General features: G+C 36.0%; 1 protein-coding gene across 1 annotated transcript in view; it reads right to left on the bottom strand.

Annotated features, from left to right (window-relative positions):
- Positions 1 to 20,856, bottom strand: part of PBRM1 (polybromo 1) — a 118,567-nt gene extending 97,711 nt beyond the window's left edge. Inside the window, exons 1-7 of the mRNA XM_044676605.1 lie at positions 20,809 to 20,856; positions 17,869 to 18,021; positions 16,568 to 16,665; positions 14,114 to 14,261; positions 11,821 to 11,964; positions 3,441 to 3,557; positions 1,233 to 1,301 (exon numbers count right to left, since the gene is read on the bottom strand). Of these exons, the coding sequence (XP_044532540.1) occupies positions 1,233 to 1,301; positions 3,441 to 3,557; positions 11,821 to 11,964; positions 14,114 to 14,261; positions 16,568 to 16,665; positions 17,869 to 18,021; positions 20,809 to 20,856 (777 nt within the window). The remainder of the gene's footprint in view (positions 1 to 1,232; positions 1,302 to 3,440; positions 3,558 to 11,820; positions 11,965 to 14,113; positions 14,262 to 16,567; positions 16,666 to 17,868; positions 18,022 to 20,808) is intronic.
- Positions 20,857 to 22,246: the final 1,390 nt, after the last annotated feature.

The raw sequence follows: 22,246 nt of genomic DNA, 5'->3' as shown, positions 1-22,246 counted from the left end.
TAAGAGAATCAGCAGTTGATATAGTTTCTTTGACCAATATAAGGAGTGAGGGATGGGTAACAAAAGCTATTTTAGAATTGAATGGCAAAAGCAATTAAAAAAAGTTTAGATTTTGGAAAAAAATCTATAAACTTTGTATTCTATGTTTAAAAAACAAAACAAAACGAAATACTGGGGTCCCCAAAGAAATTCTACTAAAAGCTTACATCTGTAAAGCTCTTTATGATTATAAAATGCTTTACATACTCATCTCACTTAGTTCTCTTTACTTTTTTGTAGTATTACAAATATTTTTTCCTCTTCAATTTACAGAGGATGAAATTGAAGCTCAGAAAAGATTCAGTGATCCCCTAAGACCAGAAGCTTCTAAATGGCAACACTAAGACCAGACCATGTGTTTTCTAACTTCAAGTCTACCATCCTTTTCATCAACCCAGGAAGTCATTATAGCTTCTGGAGAAGTAGAGACACATGGTGGAAGACGTGTTTTAGAAAGATTAGCCCAGTAGCATGAAGGATGGACTGTAAAGAATCTGGAGTTAGAGAGTAAGGTGATGAGAGCCTGGATTAAGATGGTATTAGTAAAGCTAAGACATATTTGGAGGTGTGAAACACCAGGATTTGATGACAGATATAGGACACAAAGAGAAAAAGGTATGGAAATAACTTGTAAGCAATCAAATTCTTTGCTTTAAGGTATGAGCCAATTTTATAGCATCATGAAAAACATCCTACTCCTAGGAATATATTAGAAATACAGGACGATTATGGATAGGGAGACTGCATTCTTCTCAAGATCAGACATTGGCTGTTGATGACACAGTAAATAGGCCAGTACTTCAAAATACTGTGAACATTTTTGTACTCTCAAAATAATTCCTCATTTATTTTAATACAATTAGCCAAATACTTAGAAATGAATTTTCTAAGTAAAAAATGACTGTGATATGTTTTATTTTTGTTCAAAGAGCAGACATTTATTCTGCCAATGAAAAAGTTCTATTTTCTGGAGAAGCAGAAAGTACATACTACCTCCTCAAAAGCTGTAATCACTAACACTGTCCTTATGTGTTTACATTACATAAGTCATACTCTACTGAAACATTTACTTCTAAATATATTTTTAAAGAGTGATGCTGTAGTCCAAGACCTTCCCTCAACCTCCCCACAAATATACCAGCAGATGTACTCAGAATTATACTATACACTATTGTATATAGACCTCTTCATACCTGTATTCTCTGAGCAATTGTCTTAAGATCAATGGGCTCCTTAATTATTGCATAATAGTCAGGATATTGCTGGAAAACAAAACACACAATTTCATTAAGCTTCAGGCTGCCAGTTAAAGAAACTATCATTCCTATAAGACCAAATGAGCATTTGCTTCCATAAAATATTGATGAGTAAAAGACCCAGAAGGTACACCCAGAACAGTGTTCTATCTAGAGCTATAAAGTATTTGGATTTTGATATACTATATAAAATGTCTATCAAAGAACACTGTACAATTTGTATTTATGTGCAATTTGGTGATCATCATGAGATCCCAAATTCACAGGATCAGAGAACTTAAAACATAAAAGTACAAATTATTCATGCCTAGAATTCTAGAAAGGCTGGTTGCAAATTCTTTTACTACTGTATTGTGAGTATAATTCCCCTGCTTCTCCCTTTCCCATTTGAATTCTTAAGGTTTTAGGAAAGGTAAGAAAGGGCCTTCTGTTAAGTTTTGTGCTAAATTGAGTGTTTTGATGAAGAGTGGAACCCAGTTACAGCTTATGTAGTCATTACCATTCTAATAATAACAGAAAAAGAGGTATGTTTAATGTATATAAAAGAGGTCAACCTTAGAATTGGAAAAACTTGGGTTCATATTTTGCCTCTGACACATACTAGCTGTGACTGTGGGCAAATCAATGATTTCTCAGTGCCCAAGGCAACTCTAAGACTAAGGTTCAGAAAAGTTGCAGAAATGAAGCAGAGAAGGGAGTTTTCAAGTCAGAAATTTATGACACTGATAAAATCACAGATCCAGACCAAAAAGCAAAACGAGTAGCTAGAGAAGCTAGGGTATAAAAGAGAATCCAAATCCATGAACCCTAGAGACAAACTCTGAAAGTCATCTCTCTCCATCTTGGAGCTGCCATTATACCTGCAGAAAAGCTCTTCAGCTTTCGAATGGATGCCAGGATGGATTGGAAAGAGCCCTGAGCTAGTTTGCACACTGATATTCCAGACTCAAAGGTGTCACTAACTAGAGATACAGCCTCTTTTACCAGGCTGAGCCTATCTCCTCATTTTAAAACCTTACCTACAAAAATCTTTTTTGATGTTACTTCTTTCTACTCCATACTTACTTGGTAATGAGAAAAAAATAAGCATGATGAACCAGCTTCTCTCTCTCACCCAGTCCTCAAGGCTTGAGAAAGGCTTTCTTTTCTTTCTTTAAAAAAAGGCTGGGGGGGGGGGGAGGGGCAGCTGGGTAGCTCAGTGGATTGAGAGCCAGGCCTAGAGACAGGAGGTCCTAGGTTCAAATCCGGCCTCAGCCACTTCCCAGCTGTGTGACCCTGGGCAAGTCACTTGACCCCCATTGCCTACCCTTACCAATCTTCCACCTATAAGTCAATACACAGAAGTCAAGGGTTTAAAATTTAAAAAAAAAAAAAAAAAAAGGCTGGGCCATACCACTGCTGGGTTTATACCCCAAAGAGATAATAAGGAAAAAGACTCGAACAGAAATATTTATAGCCATGTTCTTTATGGTGGCAAAAAATTGGAAAATGAGGGAATGCCCTTTGATTGGGGGAAAGGCTGAACAAATTGTGGTATATGCTGGTGATGGAATTCTATTGTGCTCAAAGGAATAATAAACTTGAGGAATTCCATGTGAACTGGAATGACCTCCAGGAATTGATACAGAGTGAAAGGAGCAGAACCAGAAGAACCTCATACAGAGACACATACACTATGGCACAATTGAATGCAATGGACTTCTCTACTAGCAGCATTGCAATGATCCAGGACAATTCTGGGGGACTTATGAGAAAGAACACTATCCACATCCAGAGAAAGAACTGTGGGAGTAAAAACGCAGAAGAAAAACAACTGCTTGATCTCATAGGTCCATGAGGATATGATTGGTGATATAGACTCTAAATGATCACCCTAATGCAAATATTAATAATATGGAAATAGGTCTTGAGCAAATGACACATGTAAAACCTAGTGGAATTATGTGTTGGCTATGGGAGGGGGTGGAAGGAGGGGAGGGAAAGAACATGAATCATGTAACCATAGAAAAACATTCCCAATTAATTAATTAAATAAAAATTTCAAATCACAAAAAAAAAATAAAAAATAAAAATAAAAAAAGCTGGGGATTCTTGTAAATATAAAACATCAACACAAAAAATTAAATGCCTCTAAGTTCAACTCACCACTTTTGAAGGAAGTTTCTGAAAAAGCTCACTTATGAGACGTCCTGATGGGTTTGTAGCTATGGCTATGGCTTCAAGAAGCTGCTCAAGGATCTCTTTCAGGTAACTTGGAGAAGACTGGCAAAGACAAGAAAAATAAAAGTGCCTTTGTGAGAGTAGGAAAAAAAATCTAAAATAAATGCTGAGTAATCAATAGCTACTAAAAACATAAGTTTAATTCATGAAGGATCTTAAAATACAGACTATAAAATTTTTTATGCATGCTTAGAGAACATATTGCATAACTGTTATACTTACATTCTATCAGGAAGAACCTTATAAATGAAGCTATCTTGTACCCCAAATCTTTTATTACTTTAGTAGACAAGTCCTCTGCATCATATCTAAAATATGATCTATGTTATATTAAATTCTGTTCTGAGATATATTGAGTTATAACAAGATAGTAATATGTCAGATAAAGGAAATGCTGCTCTCAAGGATGAAAATATAGAAAAAATAAGTCTTCATGGAAATCTGTTCTTTTTCCATCTATTGATTATGATTCAAAGATAGCTGATGTCATGAATGCTATGCAGAATTAACTGCCAAATCTACTCTCAAAGCTGGTATTAGGACTTCCTACTTTTCACTTTATGTCTTGGCATTTTGAGAGCATGACGGTTATTTGTGTATGTGTATGAAATATGTGTATTTACCACAAATCAGTATATATGTGAAGGCTAACTATCAGTTTGTCAGTAAATAAGTATTTATTAAGTGCCTATTATATTCCATGCACTGTGTAAGCATGAGGGATACAAAAAGAAGCAGCATAGTCCTGGCTCAGAACTCAGTCTAATGGGGGGAGACAAGCAAACAAATATGTACAAATGATACCCCCCTCTATAGCTATCTACTTTATATATGTCATATATATGATAACTAGGAATTAAGATAAGGAAGGCACCAGAATTAAGAAGGGTTGGGAAAGATTTCCTGTAGGAGGTAATAATAATAGCTAACTTTATTTACAGAGTAATTACTATGTGCTGCATTATGCTAAGTGCTTTACAATTATTAACTCATTTGATCTTTACACCAACCCAGGGAGGTGAATGCTATTATTATGTCCATTTCACAGATGAGAAAGCGGAGGTGAACTGAAGTGAAGTGACATTCCCAGAGTTGCACAGGTAGTAAGTATTTAAGGCTTGATTTGAACTTGAGTCTTCCTCACTGTACATCTGCCACTCTGTGCTCGATGGTGCCTCCTAGCTGTTGCCCCAGTGATATGGTGAATTTTGTTTTAGTAAACTACCAAACTCCAGTTAATGCTGCAGACAAAAGAATACTAGAAAATTTATACATTATATTTCTATGTGGCCTTCTATTCCTAAAGCTGGTTGGCTATATAAGAGCTCAAACATGATTATGCCTCTCAGCACATGCTCCAGCTTGCTCTTGTACAGTGGAGATCAATTGCAAATGATTTGTCTTCCTAGATTTATCACAATCCTCTCCTCTCCTATTTAATAAGACAAAATTGCCTACTATATGCCATATTAATCTGAATGAATAGATCATTTCTTTCCATCCTCTCAATCTGCTTATATAAAGCCTGGGCAGAGCCTATAATTGGTTTATTTAGTATACCTATAACCCCACACTGAGTAGTTTGGTATTATTTTCTATGTGTGTATATTTGACTCAATTCCAGAGAGAACTGATTTTGGTTGGTGTGGTCTGTATTTAGGAACAAGACCTACCAGCCTTAAAAAAATCTGCCAAATATTACTGGGGGGAATAGAGGTGTGAGATGTGCAGTGATAAGGTAATTTCAAGAGCACCAAAAATTCAGGAAAGGCCTGGGTTGATCCTTCAAAGATGTTAAGGATTCTAAAAGATACACGTAAGAGGAGGGTGTTTCTCAGGCATGACATGGAGATAAAAGATGCTAAGTTGTAATCAGGAAAAGGCTAAGTAGGCAGTTTGGCTAGAATTCAGACTGTAGGAAGAAAGAGACTATAATATGGATAGAGTGGCAAGTTAAGTGGGACTCAGAGAGTAGAGAGGTTGGCTGAAGAGTTCATGTCTTATCCTGAAGACAATGAAAAATCACTCAAGATTTTTGAGCAAGGGATTTGAAGCCACTGACTACTTTCTTCTGAAAATTTTCTCCTCTCTGAGTTTTTGTAACACTGGTCTTTCCTACCTGTTTGACTACTTTTTTTTTTCTTCACTCTCCTTTCTTGGATCTTTATTCATATCAGAACCCACAAATGGGAGGTGTTCCCTTAGGTTGTGTCCTGGGTTCTCTCTCCCTTCTCTCTCATCATCTTTCAAAGGTTCAATTATTACCTTTAGGCAGCCAAAGTGTTGGATCCTCATTATCTAGCCTCAGTCTCTCTCAGGAGAGAGACTCTAATCCTATATCCTCAGTTGCCTATTGGAATTCTGAAGTTGATGACCCATAGGCATCTCAAATTCAACCTGTCTAAAAGAGAACTTATCTTTCCCTGCAAACTTCCAAATTTCCCTACCACTGTTGGGGACACCTTCATCTTTACAGTCACTAGGTTTACAACCTTAGTTATCATCTACTATTCTACCTTACTGACTCTACATATCCAGTCAGTTGTCAAATCTTGTTTCTAGCTCCATACCTCTCATATATATCATCTTCTCTCCATTCACATAACTTTAACCTTGGACTTCTCAACTCAAGCCTCTCCCTGTTACACTATCTATCCTCTGCACAGCTCACAAAGTGATTTCCTGAAGCATAGGCAGGGCTGTTAGTCCCTCACCCACCCTCCAGTGGCTCCGTTACCTCCAGAACTGAATATAAACTCCTCAGAAGGTCATTTAAAAATCTTATAATCTGGGCCCTTGTTCTCTTTCCAGTTTTCTACATCACTACCTTCTATGTGATCCACAATCCAACCACACTGGCCTACCTGCAGATCCTTTTATATGTGATACTCCACTTTCTCTGGCTGTTCCCCCAGGCCAAGCATGCTCTCCTCTCTTCTCCTTCCTCCTCATACTCCTCCCAGAATCTCTGGCTTCTGTGAATCTCAGCTTTCTATCTAAGACTGCTTTTCATCTAATTTGAATAAATCCTGCATATGTTTATTTACTTATAGTTTGTGTGCCACATTAGAATGCAAATTTCTCTAGGACTAGATAATCTAACATTCATTTGAGTGAACTGCTAGATGGGCTGGCCTATGTGCCCAGAGACAATGCATATGACCATGGTAGTTCTCTGGCTTAAATTGACCTGCTACTAACATTATGAGTTAACAAAGTTTCAATTTAATTTTTATTTGAAACTTAATATACCAAAAAAGGGAACACTGCAATATATATATTGTATACAAAAAAGGGGATCATATTTAAAACCATCAATTTCTATCTAACACTGCTAAATTTGTATGAATACATATACATTTTTGTATACATAATATATAACATTCCACATCTCATCAAAATTGTTCTGCTAATGCTTACTTTCTTCTAAACTTCTGTTTTTTACATGTTTTGCATTTAAGAAAGTTTAACTGGTACTCTCTTTCATCTGTATTGCCATGTCTCTCTTCCCCGTAATTAAAAAGCTGAAAGAAAATCAACTTTTGTAACAAACAAGCATAGCCAGTCAAAATGAATCTGCCCAGGGGCCATGTTCCACAATGTTTGCCTCTTTCTGCACTGAGTCCGCGACCTCTCTGTCAGGAGGTAGGTGACCTGTTGTAACCTAAACTCTCTGGAGAAATGGATGGTGCTTGCACTGACTGATGTTTGAAATTTTTTTCAAAGTTGTTTTTCTTGCATAAAATTTTCTGTTCTTTCTTACTTCACTCTGAATCAGTTCATACTAACCAAAATTCTCTACCAAAATTTTTGTCATTTCTTCTAATAGAACATATTCCGTTTTCTTCATATACTACATAATTTATTCAACTGATGGGTATTCCTCTTGGATTTTCATTCTCTCTGCTGTTCTTCCTTTTTCCTTTAAGGCTCCACTTTAGGATCTATACCCTTCCTCTTCTTTTTCTCTCCTGTATTTCCACTTGTTTCCTAGTTAGTTTGCTGTTCTGCTACATTAAACTCTTTGGGAATATACATTTATGTGTTCAATTCTTCTTTCCTTCTTTTGCCTGATGCAGCTCTTCTTGCTCTTTTCTCCATATTTGCACTCATGTTTCCCAAGACAGCAAGCTCTCTCACTGTACCCCTTTTATACTTCTTCTTCCTCCCTTAAAATGCCCTAGAAAAGTTTATTCCCCTAATCTCAGATGTTGTTTTTCTTATTTACCTCCTTTATTAGTCTTTGAAGAAGTTAATAATTGCAAAGAGAAATCTGTTTACTCTCACTTTATTAGAATGTTAGCAGTGCATCATCATATAGATATTTCTAATTGCTCAAATGAAATGACCTATATACGTTTTTCATAACTTTCATTTGCATTTCAATGTTTCAAAGATGGCAAGTAGAGACCTATCTGTGGATACTTGCAGGCCCCTGGTTTGGTCAGTTGGGAGCCTGGCCCCACCCCAGAACACAGGAGTGGGTGGGACATTGCACACAGTCAAGGGGTAGAGCAGAGGCAAGCAGTCTGGGGTGGGGGGACATGGTACAGGGTCCCTAAAAAGTTCCAAAAGATTCACCATCACTGCTCTATTCCATTAGAATCATTGTTTTGCCTATAGGATTATATTTAGCTTTTCAGTTATAAGCCTCTATCTTTTGCCTTTGGAATACTATAGTCAAAGATCCTGGCTCATTTTTTATAGAAGCTGCTAAGTGTTGTGTAATTCTAACAGAAGTTCCTCAGTATTTGAATTGCTTATTGCTGTATGTAGAGTAGCATTTTTTTCTTTAATTATAAGAGTTCTGAATTTGGCTATGATATTCTTGAGGCTTTCCTTTTGGGGTTTCTTTCAAGAGGTGATCAGTTCATTCTACTTTTAGGCTACCTTCTAGTTCTAACAGATCTGGGTGGTATTCATAGTGTCCTGCCTTAAAAAATCCTGGTATTCATGGAGCCTGATAATTCTTAAATTATTTCTACTTAATCTATTTTTCAGGTCAAGTGCTTTTGAGATCAGATTGATTATATTTTCTTCTATTTTTTTCTTTTTATTTTGCTTTAATATTTGTTGCATGACTTAGGAGAAAGAATGCTGTCTACATCCAAAGAAAGAGCTGTAGAAACAGAAATGTATTAGAAAAAAATGTGATTGATCATGTAGAGTGAGAAGGATATGATTGATGTTTTGATGTTAAAGGATCACTCTAATGCAGATATGAATAACATGAAGATAGGTTTTGAACAATGATACATGTATAACCCAGTGGGAATGCTTGTCGGCTATGGGAGAGGGGGACGGAAAGAGTGGGGGAAGGGTGGGGATCATGAATTAGGTAACCATGAAAAAATATTCTAAATTAAAAAAAGGAAAAAAAGTTGTTGCATGAGGTTACTGAATTGTGTATGTTCTCATTTAGTTTTCAGTGTGTCTTACTTGGGTAAGGTTCACCATTTTCCCTTCTAGGCTATTTTTTCTTCTTCAAATTCTTTTCTTTTGTAAGAGTGAAAATTATGAGACTGGTTGTAAATTAATAATTTTGTTAATCAAAAGTAATAGGAGAAGAGGATGGAAAAGTAAGAGAGAAATATAAAAGGTACTTTCCTTATTGCTTCATTTAGCTTGTGGCCACCATTAGGGCCTCCTTTAATTATACTGAGAGGCCATTGATTTGATTGCCTGTTCTTGTGGCCCCTTTTCCCATTACTTATGAGCTAATGGCTGACTTTCTACACAATTCTCCTGCAGAAGACATTTCTTACTGTAGTTTCTTATTGGGTTTCTTGATCATCATTCAATCTAATGGAAATTTCATTTTTCTGCTGGAGTTAGGTGTGAGAGAGCTGGGTAGTCTGCCTTAGTTCAGGTAGTCAATCCAAGTCCAAGGGAAAACTTTCTAAAGGGTTATTATAAGTTGAAAGAGGCTGTATATCTTATGTTCAGAGAAAGAAGATTTGCTTAGCCAGACAGCAGTGAGGAACAACAACTAAGTAGTGAGCAAAGAAACAGTTTTGTAGGGTGCAGATGCTCCTGAATGGACCAATGACAAAAACTGCATGCAAATCAGAGTTATAAGTTACCCTAAGTATTTTCATTCCTCATGTGCTTCCGTAACATGATTTGGTGTAAAAGTATAATCCTGGTGTGGATCATGATCTATTTTATTATTTATGCATTTGCTTTAATATGTGAGTACCTATGACATCATAATTATTTCTTTTGCCAAAAGTAAATGGTTATGTTTTTCAAAAACTGGAAGGCCTGGAAGACATGGCCTATTTTTGCCTTAAAAAAAAAAAAAGTCCCAGTGTTCTACACAGGGCCTGGCACACATTAGTAGATGCTGACTGGCTGACAATAAAACCTGTGTCATGGGCATATCATTTTAGCAGCTACATGTAACAGAAAAAAGCCAGAAGTAGAGGACAAATGAGAAGTGCATCAGGGATATTATGGAGAAGGAAAATACAGACTGAGATGTGAAGGGGGCAACTAGCAACAGATTAGGACAAGATATATAGATTTAGAAGTAATCTACATAATAATTGAAACCATGGGATAGGATGAGATTGTCAAGAAAAAGTTTGCAGTAAAAAGAGGGCCCAGGAAAGTCCTTAAGGGGAATCAACAAATAGAAGGACCAAAAGAGAGCAGTGTTACAAAAGCAAGGAGAGAAGATTTTAAGTTTTGCTATTGTGGTTTTGTCTGCAGCAAACTTGTCTTGGGAAAGCATGGCCTAAAATATTTTTGGAAGGGGAAATATTAGATTTGGTTTCTCTGATGATTCTTTTGCAGAAGAGGTTTTTGAGTTTTTTTCACAATGGTCCCTCCCAGTAACCAATTATAAAACCAAAGAATTGATGAGTTAGATGGAACTTTAGCAGCTACCTAAGCCAAACCATACCCCAAAAGAAGCTGTGATTTAGGTTCTAGCTAAAAATCACCAATGAGTGGAAACTCATCTTCTCTTGTACAGGTCTAACTGTTAGGAAGCTTTTCCTAATATCAGGCCTTAATTGGCTTCTTTGCAACTGCTGCCAGCTGGACTTGGATCTGCTTTTCAGGGTAGGACAGAAAAGTCTAATCCCTCTTCCACATGACAATCCTTCAAATTCCTGAAGATAGTTATATTCTTGAATCTTCTTTTCTCCCAGGTAATTAGCTCATTTTCTTCAACTGATCCTCATTTTACAGGGACTCAAGATCCTTCATCATTCTGACTTCCCTCCTCTAGATACTATCCAGCTTATCAATGTCGTCCTTAAACTCTGGCACCCTGAACTTAACACAACATTCTAGATGGGGCCCAACTAGGGCATATACTTAGGTACTATCCTTCACTTCTCTCTGGAAGCTCTGCCTCTCTTAATGGAGTCTAAAATCATATTAGCTTTTTTTGCTGCCATATCACATTGCTGACTCAAGTTGAGTTTGCAATCCACTAAAACCCCTAGGTCCTTTTTAAACTGCTAACCATTCTGTACTATAGACGTTGATCCAATCCCACTTAAAACTTTATATTATATCTATTAAATTTCATTTTATTAGATTGTGCCTTTTCAAGATCTTTTTGGGTCCTGACTGCCATCCAGGGTGTTAATCCCTTTTGAGCAGAGTGTCAGTTTAAGAGGCATAATATGCCTCTAATCCAATAAAATGTTCAGCAGTACACACCTCTCTATCTTCACCACAAAAATAGTATGAGATACGTTATCAAACATTTTACTAAAATTTAGGTAAACTATAACTAACACATTCCCTTCACCTACCCATTTAGTAACCCAGTCAAAAAAGGGCAAAAAGACAACCAAGAATACTGAACAACTTTATCTAGTAAAGAAGATCTTACAGCCATATAATAAACTAGATGAACGCATAGGTTAAGTGAGCAATTAATGAAGATTTCCATGTCTTTCTGTGGCATCAGTCTCAGCTGACTAGGACTCAACTTGTCCTTAATCAAATTTTGTAGTAAAAGTCTATAGTTTATTCACAAATGTAAAAATTCATAGAAGCACTTATTATTGGATTAAGGCAATCACTTCCAACCAATGGACATCCCTTTTGATGTAGGGCTGCTAGCATCACTTTCGGAGAACATTATGTTAGATGCTCCTTTCACATGGAATGAAGATACTGAAAAGGTCTCTGGCTATGTAGCCTCTTCTACTCACTAGCAAATTTGTTGCTGAAATTTCAAAGGAAACACTAGATGCTCATGCTATTCTACAGGAAACATCCTCCTTAGAACTACTCATCTTCTAAGAATCCCACCCATTAATGGTTCAAGTTATTCACTTACTACTTCAGACATTGTTCCTTGATTGTCATGCCCATCATCCTCTTCTTCATCCTCATCTGCATCTCCTTTCTGTACAAATTCATTCCTTGTTCGGAGGTACAAATCCCAGAGTTTACAGGCAGCTTTAAATTCCGGAGAATCTGGCTGTGCACAAGGAAGAGAACAACATACACACACAAATGTAACAAAGGTTACATTGAACACGTCCTGCATGCCCCTATATAGATCACCATTTTGACTTAATAATCTAAAATACTCTGAAGCCAAATCCCTAGATTAAGAAGCAGGCAATTCCTTTTTTTTTGTTTTGTTAAAAATTTATCTTTATTCTGAACTTAAATATAAAATGGACATATATACGTATATAAGTATATATTAGAGAAAAAAGGATTGTACATGAAACTCTGGGTTTCTATTATATACAGCTTGTTTTTCTCATATAAATTTAAACTGTGGCTTTCAAAGTTGTCCTGCTTTTCTGTATTTCTTTCTGACCTTTCTTTTGTTCTTTTCTGGGCACTTTAAAATACCTCAATGACCCTTCAACATTTTTTTGTTAGCCCATCCCTTTTCTCGCCCCTTCATCTCCTTTGGGGGTAGGGGGCGGAGAGAAAAAAGTCCTTGGAACCAAAAAGAAAACAAATTCACTGGACAATTCTTATTTGTTTAGTATAAAATAAAGAATATTCTGTGTTAATTTAAATGATAAAAACTCTTTCCCATTTAAGTTATTCTGGTATCTGCATTTCCATTTTTATTTTATTTATTTATTTTTTTAATATAAAACCCTTACCTTCCATCTTGGGAGTCAATACTGTGTATTGGCTCCAAGGCAGAAGAGTGGCAAGGGTAGGCAATGGGGGTCAAGTGACTTGCCCAGGGTCACACAGCTGGGAAGTGTCTGAGGCCAGATTTGAACCTAGGACCTCCCATCTCTAGGCCTGGTTCTCAATCCACTGAGCTACCCAGCTGCCCCCTGTATTTCCATTTTTAAAACAAGGGCTGGTCATTAAAATATTAGCCTCAACTGAACATGTATCAAGTTCAAAAACATCATTTTAAAATCTCACCTAAGTAGTATTCTGTACAAAATTCATTTAGCAATAATAATGAAATAATTACATTGAGATTTATGTGGACAACAATAAAACTTAAATGCACATTATGGTAACTCTTTAACTTCCTGGAGTGGTTGAAGATCAAACCTGCTGGGGATAAGCCTGATATTGAAGTGGAAGGAGGGTATAGGGTATACTTGGAATTAATTTAGGTACATTCTGCACCATGGCAGCATTTCTCATGACCTTCTTTTTATTTCCTTTCTACAATATTTAGAACCTAGCCACTCGATGTTAGTAGTTAATAAAGATCAAACCTTCCCATTCAGTGATTTGATGAAAGACTTGACATAAAAATGGCATTTAAATTCTTATACTGAAGTTGTCCTTAGGCACCAAAAGTTGGGGTTTAATTATGTGATATCCAATAATCATAGCTGACTATAAGTCTTTCCTAACTTTTAGAAAATCTAATTTACAAAAACACAGACTTATAAAACAGATAAATTAGAGATTCTTTGCTTTATCAAAAAACTCACCACAAATTTCCTTTCAAATAGATATGACCCAAAAGTCAGTAGTAGCATGGTGTAGAGAGGCCAGCCTTAGAGCCAACCAGATTTGGGTTCAAGACCTAAATGGGTCTTGTTAGCCCTGGGACCACAGGAAAAAGGTTACTTAATATCTCAGTATCCTAGGCAAGACTTTAAAATTAAAAACTGCAAAGGAGTCAGTAATCTGCATAGGTGAAAGGAATGCTCAAACTAGAAGTTCCTTACCCTAATGAAAACACAAGTGGGGATGTCCCCAAAGGTGAAAAAAAAAAAAAGGATCTGATTTATGTAATATAGTCAAACATTTGTTCATAGATAATTACTTGAGAATAAAGAGAGACAGAAGAGTTTAAAGCTAAAGTATTTTAGTCACTGTCCATTGAAGACCAGTTTAAAATAAAGATCAATTTTTTGAGATAAAAATTGTCTCAAATTATAATGGAAAACAGTGGGAAAATATTATTTGTATGGCACATAACTTGTCAAAAACAAAGCTATTGCATAAAATGAAGTGCACCTGTATTGTTCTTCAAATCACAAGTGCAATATGGAATCATGGGATCCATTTGGCAAAATGCTCTTTTATACAGGTGGGGCTATCATCTGTTTTGGTAGAGGAAACACATGTTGATTTTCAAAGGAAATGTGAATTCAGCCTTTCAAAAACTACTGCTTTCTCACCTTATAATAGGCCTTGGCGTTGTTAAAGAGCAGCTGAAAATCAGCAGTCAGCAGGTTAACATCATCATACTCTTCCATTTTTAGTTTTTGTTGAATTTTCATCAAGTCGATGGGCTGAGAAACTACTTCATAATAGTCTGGTTGATTTCTGTCATAATTTACAAGTGTTAGATATACAAATTAATCCAAAATCTACAGGTGAAAACATCCTTTAAAACATTTCCTTCAGGAAATTGCAAACAATATTTAAAATGAAAAATGATGTAACTAGTTATTTTTTATCATTTCAGATAAAAGACATTAGGAAAGATATCAATTTTCATGTCTCACAAATTATTATTAATGTTGTAAAGAGTTATAATATCCTCTAGGAGAACTTTTTATAGATGAAGTTTAAGGGCGTGGAGGAAAATAAGCAGTTAAGCTAAGACTATCCTTTTAAATTCAAATTTGAAAAGGCCAATTTATGCCTCAGTTCTTTCTAAACTTGTCTTTAGTTCGCCTGTCAAACAACCTTTATAGTGTGCTTACAATGTTGGTGACATTGCTTGGAGCAGAGAAAAATGAAAAGGGCCATGTAGAAATTTGTTATTAGGGAGCTTCTCAAGTTTAAAAAGGAATAACTCAGGAGGGCATATATAATATATAATCAAAACTCAAAGAAATACAGACTAGTTATGGCTTATATTTTATACACAAGCACCTGTGTGCACACACTCACACACTTTCTCTCATATGGAGACAAATACAATTCTGTGTAACATCATATGTATCAAATGGGATGATTAGAATGCTAAGAGATAGGTTTGCCAGGGAAGAGTTCAAGAACAAAAACACCCATATTAGTTCAGCTAAATCATTATACTAAGTGATAGTGGCACTTTTTACAAGGTCGGTTACTTTCCACAAGGTCAATTTTTTAGTTTCTTTTTATTTTGAACTTCAACACTTCCAAAATAGCCATTTCCAAATACACAGTTGAACAGAAAGAGAGTACTGTACATGTAACTATATATCTCTAGTAGGTACTCTGCCTTACTTTTTAAGTCTAAAATTAAGTTCAGCCTGTAGCTTTCAAAGCTATGCCATTGGTCTCTACTTCCTTTGGCCTTCTTTTCTCTTCTGTGCACTTTTAAACAAGATGTCTCTGACTCTCTTTTCTTCTTTTTTTTTTTTTGCTACTATCTATTCCCTTTTGCCTTCTCCTTCTCCTCCAATGGGAGGGAGAAATGACAAAGGGGAAAAAAACACCTTTCTAACAAATAGGAATAGGCAAGCAAACCAAATTTCCCCATTGGATGTTATACAGTCTATTTCAAAGCATGAATGGTGTATTCCAAATATCTGTAATGTCTTCCTTTTGAATCCACTATTCTCACATTATTCTAAACCCTGCTTGAGCTAGAAGGTTTCCTAACTTGGGAGATCTAGATCTCCAAGAGGAAGAGATTCAAATGCCTAAAAACAGACTTCTGTATAACATCAGTGGGCCCAGGCCCTTGTTAGGAGAATTACTCCATGATTCAGTCACTGCTCTGCCATGTATTTTGAATTTATAGCTGGAGGGAGTTGGTCTCAGGAAGCTTTTGCAAAATTTGTACACAAATGAGACCTTATAAAATATATGTTAAATTAGAAAATACAATCAACTTGAAGTTGGGAGAACTTAGGTTCAAAGTCCACTCCACTCCCAACAACCTGTGTGACACAGTATAAACTATTTCTGTCTCTGGACTTTGTTTCCTTATTTGTAAAACAAGGAGAGTAGACTAGCTGATGCCTATGGTCTTGGCTATCTCTAAAGGTAGCTGATTTCATGATACTGCTTATAATCTTGTGGTACTCAGCTTTTTGAGCAGAGCTCACAGAGGTAATTCTAGTTGGAATTTTGAAGTCTCAGAGGTGAAGCAAGTCAGTAGCTTTTGGGGAATCCTTTGGATAGTCTAAAAACTTGCACATAACAGACACTGAATGTCTGATGAACTGAATTTTGAGAGAAAATGTGGTGTTGGGGATAGGGCACAGGGCTCTAGACAAAGTCAGGAAGACTTTGGTGGAAATCCTATCTTAAGACACTAATTGGGTGACCCTGCGCAAGCCATTTAACTTTTTCTTGCTTTGATTTTTCACTTGCAAAATGGAGAAGTTGCACTCAATGGTGTCTTAGGCCCTTTCCAGTTTTACATCTATGATTCTATGAATTGAATGAGGGAAGTTAAATAAAAAAGGACCACCCTCTGGTCTCTTTTGACATGTATAGAGTATCCCTTTCTTTGTTTCAAGCTATACAGCCTTATTTTAAAATGTGCTTTCCTGCATCCTTGAAATAAGCTCAACACCTCGTCTCAAGAATAATTTGGGATCATTTCTTTAACAAATAAAGTGCTGAAACACTGGATTTTAAACACTGGATGGCAATATATATGTTCCATCAAAACTGTCCTAATTTTTTACCTTCTTTTTGGTGCCCTAATGAAGAGTTCACACAGGAGCCTGCCCTGCTCATCTTTGTAGTCTCTTATGGTATTGTAGAGCTCATGGCACACAGCAATCTAAGAACAAAATAAAGAATAAAAACAATCAAATAAGAGTACGTAGGAAAGAAATATAATTAAGCAGCCCATCATTTGTATTAGCTTAAGAATTTCTTTAGTTTGATAACTTGTAACTACGAGATTTGTAATAAGAATACAGTCCCAGGCAAGAGTGTACGTAACCAGATTAAGAATGTAGTCCTAGGATAATATCTGAGTTATAATTCCAAGTGTGTGTGTGTATTGTTATAGTCATTTTAAGTGTGTGTTATCATATTTATCATAAGTAAGTTACTATGTTAATCCTAGGTGTGTGTGAATCTATTTTATAATATACTTTATATCAAACTAATTCATGTAAGAGGCTATAGGGATCAGAAAGTCACCCAAAAGTCTTGGAGGACAGTAGCCTTTGGAGGGGAAGCCTTGGAAGCCAACGGCCTTCAGAGGGCTTGTGGGGGCTGGGATGTACTACGCCAGGAATGACCTGTAAAGAAGCCCAGAAAATGTTCTGACCTGTCCATGACCTATTGGTCATTTTTACCCATGTCAAGAGTGATTCCTGTAAGTCTTAACCCTCGACTCTGTAAGTTCCCCTTTTTGTCTTTTAAAAACTTGTCAATGTCAATGATCAGGGTTGGAGATTCAGCTGGGGAATTGGCAGACCTCTGGCCCTCTGGTTTCTCTGTCACAATAAAGCTATATCTTTACCCAGAAGGGTCTCCTAGAAGCTTATTTTCACAAGTATGGAGCCACGATGGCAAAGGGAATAGTTAGTACTCTTCAATAAAAAGAGTCATTAAAGTTGAAGAGGCCACGAGGGAGGGCAAAACATTTGGATTCCTAGGAAAAGACTTTCTAGCCCAAGGATGCTTATATTAGAAACACATTTTCAATACTTATATTCATTTTTAGAAATATTTTTCCCCAAGACTTTGAAAAATATCCTATAATGGGTGGTACGCTATACATTAGTAGTCTTTACTAGTTAATAAGACTTAAAAAGTATTTTTAAAGCTTTCTAAGTAAATATGATATTTTTCTAAAAGGGGGGAAAAAGTTCACATATCAGTAAACTTCCAATAAATGAAGCTGATGAAATTTCTCCTAAGAAATACCAAGCAAGTGTGAGAGAAAATATAACCTTCTCTATCATTCAAAGAGATGCAATGAAATCATGAAAATGAAATTTGTTAGGAATGTTTGATCAAGGTTACTTACCGGATCTACAGTTGGGAGATTAGAAAGTCGTCTCCTTTTCCTGCTTGGGCCTGGTGTTGGTACAGAGTGGTGACCATCATCAAAATCCCCACTGATACTGCTGGAAGGAGATGTAGCCCTTCGTCTCTTGGAGCCCATTGAATCCAACTTCTTCTATAATAAAACAATTAGCAATGTTCTTATATTTAAAATTTAGGACCTTGGAGCAAAGCCCTTTGGGGACCATTTGCCACCAAGCTTTTGATTTATTGAAGGAACAATTTTGGCAGTAGCAGAAAGTTTAGCAATGCCCAAGTCATTCCAGCGCAAGTTGCTGGGCTTTATCATTGAAAAGCCTCATTGCAAGAACAATGCTTTTACTTAAAGCAACCTTCAGCTGTGTGTCAACTCCAATGGGGCAGATACAGTAAAAGCTCATTAACTTGGAATTATTCAACCAAGCCTGAACTCAGGTTAACCCTAGGTAAATGAACATGACTGTAAAGGACTATGAAATACTTTATCTGCTTAAAAGGACTATTTTCAAGAACTTTAGCAATATTCATTTAAATATAAAAAATCATTGGATTTTACCTACTACTTCAAACAGATTGAATAGAATTGTCCATTATAGCACAATTTGGCTTGCTAGTCACATTTTTTTTTTACCCTTGTACTTCGGTGTATTGTCTCATAGGTGGAAGATTGGTAAGGGTGGGCAATGGGGGTCAAGTGACTTGCCCAGGGTCACACAGCTGGGAAGTGGCTGAGGCCGGGTTTGAACCTAGGACCTCCTGTCTCTAGGCCTGACTCTCACTCCACTGAGCTACCCAGCTGCCCTTAGTCACATTTTTTTTAAACCCTTATCTTTCATCTTAGAATCAACACTTGGCATTGGTTCCAAGGCAGAAGAATGGTAAGGGCTGGACAATGGGGGTTAAGTGACTTGTCCAGGGTCACAGAGCTAGGAAGTGTCTGAGGTCAAATTTGAACCTTGGACCTCCCATCTCTAGGCCTGGTTCTTAATCCACTGAGCCACCCAGCTGCCCCCATTGCTATTCACATTTGAAAGTATTGAAATTATACCCCTATAATTCAGACTGACCTCCCCCATTGAGTCAAATTAGTGAAGTTTTACTGTATTTATGAATTCAGGAACTAAAAACTAAGTATTTTTTGCCAAAAGGGTAAAACCTAGGAATACAATGTTTATTCCATGGTGAGCAGTCTAGAAATTTAGCATTGTAGTTAAGCCTTCCAAAGTTTTAATACTACTATTTTCTCTCTAAGAAGATTAAGAACAAGGCATGCATCACAAATGAAAGAACAGATGGATAGCCCAAATGCTCTAAAAGTACTCTCAAGATGTTAAAAGGTGGCCTCTAGAATGTTCAGTGGATCCTCTGTGAAGGATTTATGGAGAGACATGAATAAGAATCACAAAGAAGGAAACAGAGGTATGGGAAGGTAGTGGTGAGCCTATTAGTGGAGGGAGTTTCCACATATCTAAGCATTTCTCCCTATTCCTTCCTACCTTCTAAACAAAATCATCCCTAAATGGTAAAACCAACCAATCAATCATTGGTACCATTATCATGGTGCCAAAACTATGATAAATCCAGTGATATCTGGAAGGCAAGTGTTTATAAACTGTTTCTGAGATTCTAGATCAATGGATGCAAGATCATGTTAAGAACAACCATGACTTGGTTACTTAAAACAAAAGTCAACTGTTTATGAATCAAACAAAAGGCAGCGACATCTAGCTATGAAAAACTGAAAATCAGCGACAGCGTGGCTATTTCTTAGGCAGAAAACATTTTTCTCTCAAAATAATGCACCCTTCAATCACACTTAGTTGTATGATAAAAATGTAAATAGTAAGCTATGGAGATCATCTTGAATCCAGATTCTTTCTGATAATTGTACTCTTTTCCCATTTATCTACTGATGAGACTTTTATAGCCATACCCTAACTTAGAGCAATCTTCCAGAAGGAGACCAAAATATAAATACTGTATTTCACAAAAATATTACACTATTGTATCATTTGTATCCCTGGGAAGTTAAATTGTGTTGGTCTAATTTTTATTTCAGACCTTAGGACTGACCTCTGAGGGTCAATAAGTTTTGCTAACTGTTTTATGATGGAACATTTTAACAATTCTTACTTGTAACAAATAACATGGCCATTTATTATAATTTCTCTTTTAAGTTTCAGGGCTGTTGCTAGGTACCAGTCTCTAACATGAGAGTTGTAATTACTAACTGTATCTCTGCTAAAGATAGAAAAGACTGACACATTAAAAAGGGGTGGGAGGTAGTGTTTAATATTTCCTTATTTAATTCAACTAGAAAATCCCAGTGTCAACTGAGATTCCAATGATCCTATTTTAAAACTAAAGATTCTAGATCATTTATTGACATTCAATTTTCCTGTGAAACTAGGAAAAATCAGAACATAAAGAAAAAATGCCTTGGTTGCCAATAATATCGAGGAAAAGTGCTCTTAAAAGTTTTTGCCAGGTTATAAGCCAGGAAGAAATTAAGGGTATAAATCAACCAAGGGGATTCTCACAACTTCAACTGGATGAAGGTCTGTATATCCAATTTTTAATGTTTGTTTTATCTACTTAAAGTGATTTTGAGGGTATTTAAAAATAACCCAAGAGAGTTTGTTTCCTGTGCACCATGTCTATGATTAGGTATATGGGCTAAAATGTATTTCATGTATAGGCAAAGGATACAAAGTTGTTTTTTTTGAAATCTGGTAAACTGTCCCCCAATACATTATAATAAAGATGAAATATTTTTGATACAATCCACTAACAGCAATCATATAAGTTGGATGAACATGAAGAGGGGCTCATTAAATGAAAAAGGTCTGAAATGAGTAGTGAAGGGTGAAGCATGGAAAGATGGGAATAAAGGAAGTGGGTGTGTAAATGATCAGTAATTTACCAGATTTACCAGAGTACAACCAGCGCCTCGAAAAGCCAGTCTCCTCATAATGTCTGAAGGCCAAGTTAAGCTAGTGGGAGAAGGCAGAGCTTTAGAAGTGCTGAATCGGCAAAGGTATTAATATATTCAAAACTGAAAGAGAAGAAAAGAGACAAGAGAAGGGAAAATAAAAAGGAAGGGTCAGGAGAAGTAAAAAGGAAAAAGTGTATTTAAGTAGAACTGTTTAAAGACAGATATAATGGAAAGTTGGAAAAGGAATACTAGTTACTACCTATAAAACAAACTCCTGCTAAATTATTTTCTTCACAGAATAAGTAAAAATCTTCAATCACTAAGAGATGTTTGGATCAAATTGCTTAGTTTTTAACAAATGCCTATTGCACTTTTTATAATGCAACATGTAAGTGTATACTATTTGAAGACTAAAATTTAAAATGTGGGAAAAACATGCTACTTTAGGCTAGCTTTCAAACTTTTTCTTCCTGAGACTACTTTCTATAGGCATCTTTGAAATCTCCAAGTATGTTTATGAAAAAACACAATGTATTGAAATGAAATTTATTTTAAAAGTGGCTATTTATTTATGTAGTTGAAAAAAATTTGGAACAATGTTTATCAGTGTTGTTCCCATGATGCAAAAGGAAAATTTCTGGAGCTCAGTTCTTGATGTTAAAACAACCTTGGCTATAGTCATAAACGTGGGAGTCTAAAACCAGTCTACAGTGGGCTACCAGAGAGAAACATGGTAATGTTGTTTACCACCTGTTTGTAAAGCCATATCCTGGGGACAGGGAAACCTAGCACATTTTAAATAACTTGAAAAATTTTGAACTCACCTGTATAGCTATTAAAACTTGATATCCTTCAGAAGAAATTACAGTTATATTTTAGATACCACATATGTCTCCAAAAGCTTCATAAGGTAGTTAAAGACTTTTGAACCACAAAAACAGGACAAATCATGCCTTACTGATATTGTTTTTTTTTTTTTTATTGGAAGCAACTCTGGACAATACTTACCAATTGTTTAAATAAGTATTTTTCTGAACAAATTAGAGCTAAAAAATAAACTGACATTCTAGCAGGGTATAATAAATTAAAAATCACAACTAATAATCACATGAAGTTCATGTGACTCTTAGTGGGATCCACACATTAAAAATTTGCTTTTTTCTGAAAAGGGCAAGACCATAACGAATTATAAAGAAATGGAAATTAATCCATTAATCTCATTTTCCAACTACAACACTAACCAGGAAAAAAGATTCACCTGGGATGTTGGGGAGTACAGGTAAGTTAGGTAAACAGAAGAGAAGATTATAGGGTAAAGTAAGAAGATAAGCCTAATTTGTCCAAATGTAAAAAAAATAAAACCTAGAGTTGTTTCAAATTTTTATATCTTAACACATTTGGATTTTTCCCCTTAATTTTCTGAGTT

This window comes from Gracilinanus agilis, chromosome 1, assembly GCF_016433145.1.
Source record: "Gracilinanus agilis isolate LMUSP501 chromosome 1, AgileGrace, whole genome shotgun sequence".
Lineage (NCBI taxonomy): Eukaryota > Metazoa > Chordata > Mammalia > Didelphimorphia > Didelphidae > Gracilinanus > Gracilinanus agilis.
Note: the sequence above shows the minus strand (reverse complement) of the source record. Positions and strands in the feature narration are given on the sequence as shown.